The 5133-nt window shown below is 41.3% G+C and overlaps 1 protein-coding gene across 2 annotated transcripts; it reads right to left on the bottom strand.

The window, feature by feature from the left end:
- Window positions 1–450: 450 nt before the first annotated feature.
- On the bottom strand, window positions 451–5105 carry LOC125530298 (protein SSUH2 homolog; the record flags this gene model as incomplete). 2 transcript variants are annotated; one of them, XM_048694693.1, is given in 6 exon segments in its annotated part: window positions 451–1100; window positions 1932–2057; window positions 2345–2486; window positions 3941–4272; window positions 4781–4850; window positions 4931–5105. In XM_048694693.1, coding segments are annotated over 6 exon segments (1227 nt in total), but the record flags the coding sequence as incomplete, so codon positions are not given.
- Between the last annotated feature and the right edge of the window lie 28 nt (window positions 5106–5133).

Raw genomic sequence — 5133 nt, 5'->3', positions numbered from 1 at the left:
GCCCGCCGATTCGGTTGGATCCGACGCAATGGGATTGGCCGCGAGCGGGAGGAAATGGCTGGGATAGTCATAGCCGCCAAGGAAGCAAGTCAAATCCTCCCTCCTTCCGCGAACTGCCTCCTCTTCTTCCCTGTCACATCAAATCGGTGCCCCAATTCGACGACGACGATAGAGATGATGAACTGATGAAGCTTCCTTGCTAGGGGGTACCACGTGACACATGTGAAAAGCAATTCAAATAATTCAAAACAAAAAGCAAGCTAGGAGCTTTCTCAGGGATCCAACACATTATATATCATCCTAAGCTGGTGAATATGAGAAGACCATTTTGAATAACCAAGAACGTATTCAAAGATAATTGACACATTTATATTGTGGAATTGAAGACGACTTATTTATTTTGAGAAACAGCACATTCAGTTCAGGGGAACCAATTATGGACAGTTGATATCAGATATCGGAGAGGATATTTATCTCATTATTATTACTCATAACAAAATGTGAATTATTTCCTACACATCAAACAATCGCTACAGTACCGCTGTACATGATCCACAAGCCCAAAATGTACATACAGAAGCTTCTGTACTGTAACACTACAGATAACGTTGCACATCTTTACTGTTACACACCAGAAATCACACTGCCTCTCCACAGTTACACACAGGTTTTGATAGTATGAACATTGGATACCAAAAGAAGGCGGCACACACATGAGCTAGTTCCCCAACCATTCGAAGCAACGGCAAAGGCCCCAGCAAAACTTCGAAGGATAGTCCCGTATGAAAACATCCCTGCCGTAGCCGACGACGTAGAAGCTAAAAGACCGCTTACGGTGAGACATTGTGACACGGGTTACGGGCACGACCGAGATGATGTGTCTCTCCGAAATGACTCTTGCGGATGGTGGAACTGGCAGCCGGCTAGCCACGATCTCCGACGAGAACTGGTTGAGTGGGTATGAATCGGCAAAGAAAGCAGGAGTGCATTGGTATGCCTGTATGTTGCATAGTTGCACCCCTTGCGCTCTGTGGAAAACTTCATCAGGGACCGAAGCAGCTCCTGTTGTTGCACTAACTTTTCTCGCTGTAAGCGTCTTCCTGGAAATAGAAAGAAATTACAAGTCAGACCAAAAGAAAAAGGGACCACACAGACACCTATGCAAAGTAGTCCCTTCAAAGTTCAAACCACTAAAACAACCATTAAAGATTAATTCTTCTTCGGTTATCAAAGCAGTATCAACATAGCTTGCCAATTATGGTGTGAATATTATCACAAACCATAAGCTCTTGATTAATGAGGGAAACAATTGCACAAGGCAGTATATCTCATGATTTTCTCATACATACTGCCCTACTGATTTGCTGATAAATAAAACATGTGGCATAAATAAAAAACTAAAAAGTGAAGACTCACTTAGTTCTGCAATTATGACTCCCTGGAGTTTATCTATTGAAGCTTTACTTACTACTCCCTCCGTTCCAAAATAGATGACTCAACTTTGTATAAAGTTAGTACAAAGTTGAGTCATCTATTTTGGAACGGAGGGAGTAGATAAGAGTGCATTCAGCAAAGGGAAGAGTAAAATATTATTACTAGTAGACTACTAAAGAAAGCATATAAACTGTCAAACATATTTTATGTACAACAGTTTGCAGTATATTAGGACTGAACCAAACACAAAAAATAAAGCATGGACTAAAATCTCGAATGTTCAGCAAAGCTTTTAAAACCATAACAGACTACTGAACTGTTATAACAGTTTTCCGTGATAGTTAGCATTGTAGCAACATGATAGGCTCCATGTAGGCATTTACTAGTAACACGTCTGTTTAAGTGTATACGGTCAAATCTTTTGGTTCTCTATTCTCTGGTTAACTATCTCAATAAAAACCGATGGACCATCTTTGGAAAAATATGAATTAAATTACCATCGAACATGAGCAGTGCTTTGTGCAAGAAGGGAACCACAGCCATTACATGTCTGGCATGTCACTAGGCCCCGGGATGCACATGCTATGCAGGGCAACATTCCTTGACCATTGCACATCCCACATCTGTGACAAAGGGAAACATACAAGCAGATCAATATCTGAAACAGAAATAAAAGTGGTATATGTGTTAGCCTAGTTATGTACCCCCTCCGTTCTAAATTACTCGTCGCAGAAATGGATGTATCTAAAACTAAAATACATCTAGATACATCCATACCTACAACAAGTAATTCGGAACGGAGGGAGTACTTGTGTATGTTATGACAATAAACGAGCTTCTTATGGCACACTTGTATTCTGAGTTGAGGTGAATTACGTATTGAAGAACTCAAAAAAAAGGTGGAACTAACACTGAATCAGATCCATCTTGGTGAGCGAGCAAACCCCTGCCATGACATACACTGCACCGAGTCATTTGATTTGCCTTGTAAAACCCGTGCTGCTGACCAGCATTGCAAGTAGGACATGGTGCCTCTCCACGACCCTCGCAATCTGTCAGAAACATCAGATCAGAGAAATTGAGAACTTCTCAAAATCAGAAAGGCAATGACGGACAAACTATGATATTACCTTGCTAAAATATACATACTAGTATGAAAGAAGATTAATGAGAAAAAAGAACACTTGCTAAAGCTTTGCTAAGTCCTAATTCCCAACAACTTGAAAATGAGCCAAGACTAGTTAAGGTTCCAGTAATAAGCAGATTATAAATATTTAATTAGAAGGAAGTTCCCCTGTTTATTTCTTCTAGTTAGATTTGAGAACACAACATCTTGACTCTACAGCTATTGCAGCCAATAAGGATTAGTGGGCAAAGATTATAGGCGGCTACATGATATTAAGCAGTTTATATATTTTTTAGACTTATATTCTACATCACTCAACAAGTCTATATGGATCATATCCATTTCTTTTCAACACAATAGATGAGCAAAGGTAATACGTCACACTAGTGGTGCAAGAGATGAATGTTTCCCATTAGAAGTATGAGTTGGATAGTTGTCAGTTCCTATGTCATGTCTAACCAAAAGTGTATTTATGGGTTACTTTCTTCTAAAGGTTTTCTTTCAGATTGTGAAACCTCCCGTCGTGAGGTAGCTTAAGATTCCTAACTGTATTTGAGTTGAATTAGCACTTATAATACATGCTAAAAATAGTAAATAGGTACTTGTGACAGCCATACAAGTAGACGTTTTCAACTCGTATGTTATGATGATCATCATAACAGGGTAACTACAGCTGGGAAGATAGCCAAGACTGCCGCTCAGCTTGATTGGGCTGAGCTTAACCATACATGGGGAAAAGGAGCTCCAGGGAGAAGTTAGACAATTCACATTACTTGCATAGTTTGCACACAGTACCTAACTTTATATATATAGCTGGCTGGCGGTCGGGACTCATAAAGTTGGAACTAAACAACAGTGAACACTCTTGTCTCTATTTATCTCCAAGAAAATGAAATCTAATCTATCTCTAGCTAATTGACGATTTCCACTGCCACCTAGGCACATCTGGCCAACGGTAGGGCTCAAGGCCACACCCCTGACTTCTACTTGACATAACACATAACAGGGAAAAATAAAGGTAAAATCATGATATAGGACCTGGGACCTGGGTAAACAATTTGAAAAGTTTGATCGCTGCGAACATTTAGACTGCAATGCCTAAAAGGATCTCTGAACAATGTAAAATGCAAAGGCAACATAAAGGAAACACAAGATACAACATAGTTGAAGGAATTACTACAGAATAGAAGTTATTTTCTTACATGGAACAAAAGAAAGATATTAGGGCAAAGGTCTATATACTGAACTTTACTTACTAAAATAGGTACATAAAAATGTTATCCTCACCAAGTAAAAAGTCAAAACAAATGTTGTATTACGGCTACAACCTATGAAAGCCAATTATGTGTGACTACATGATCAGTTAAGTGAATGTCATACCTAAGCATTTTTCAGTAACTTCTGAATGAGGAATCTTGACCATTACTTCTTTCTCTGGTACAAAGAGCATTGGAAACTCGGACCTCAAATCTAGTTCCCACACACCAAGAACAGGACCCTTGTCTCTTCCATCTATTTTCCCACCATTGTAGGGTTCCTTCTTTAATATGGTGTCTCTTTCCTCGATAAAGGTTTCCAAGGTTCCAACATATACATTGCAGTCCTCGATGGATGTAATTTTCCATGTGCGAGCAGGCCGGCTTCCCCAACAACATCGATGTCCAACATGTTCAATTAGCAGATGCCGAATCTCCACCTCATCCAGTACATCCCTGTTGGAAAAATTCAATCATTCAGTTGAGTGATCTTATATGAAAAATTCAGTGGGGTGATAGACGATCCACCATCGTGTTTGAGGAAAACAAGCACAATTTGCAACAACATAACAGGACAGAAGGGAAATATTGCCTCTTCTTGACCATCCATACAAAATACAAGATAGAACATATGACCAGTCTAGTTACATCATTAAGCTCCAAACACTGACCAAATGAATATTGAGTTTGGAAGCTAAACTAAAAGGGTTACTGTTGTATTAGATCATGTCAATACTAAATATTCGGCCAATTTTAGCCAGGTCGTACCAGACCACAGCGAGCACCATGACTGATGTAGTAAATTCCTACAGCATTATTTTAGCTGAAGCCCAGTGCATAACAAGATGTGGAAGTTAACTTAGCAGCCAGGCTGACAACATTCATGACTACGGGACTGTGTCTGCTTGCTATATTATCACTCAGCAACACAGCCATTAAAACAATTTTGAGAAGAAGCGCTCACCTCGGGACGCCCTGAGAAGGCTGGTAATCACCACCGTACGGCCCTTGAGGAACAATCGCCAAACCTTGCGCTGTTGGAACCCGTTGTTTGTTAGCCACAAGTACAATGGGGCAAAACTGGTAGAAATGAAGAAGCGCCACCGAGGATTACCATGCGTATGCGGAGGAGTGGCAGCAGACGACGGGGACGGGGAGAGGACGGCGCTGTGGATCGACGGAGGGTAGACGACGGCGTCGTGGTGAGGATTGGGCGCCGAGGGGTAGTAGTTGGAGGAGGAGAAGGAGGCGGCGGACCTGACCTCGGCGGCGCTGACCTCCGCGCCCCCCGCCCCGCGCAGAGCCGACGAGCCGCTC

Source organism: Triticum urartu, unplaced genomic scaffold, assembly GCF_003073215.2.
Source record: "Triticum urartu cultivar G1812 unplaced genomic scaffold, Tu2.1 TuUngrouped_contig_6211, whole genome shotgun sequence".
NCBI lineage: Eukaryota > Viridiplantae > Streptophyta > Magnoliopsida > Poales > Poaceae > Triticum > Triticum urartu.
This window is presented reverse-complemented; position numbering and strand designations above follow the sequence as displayed.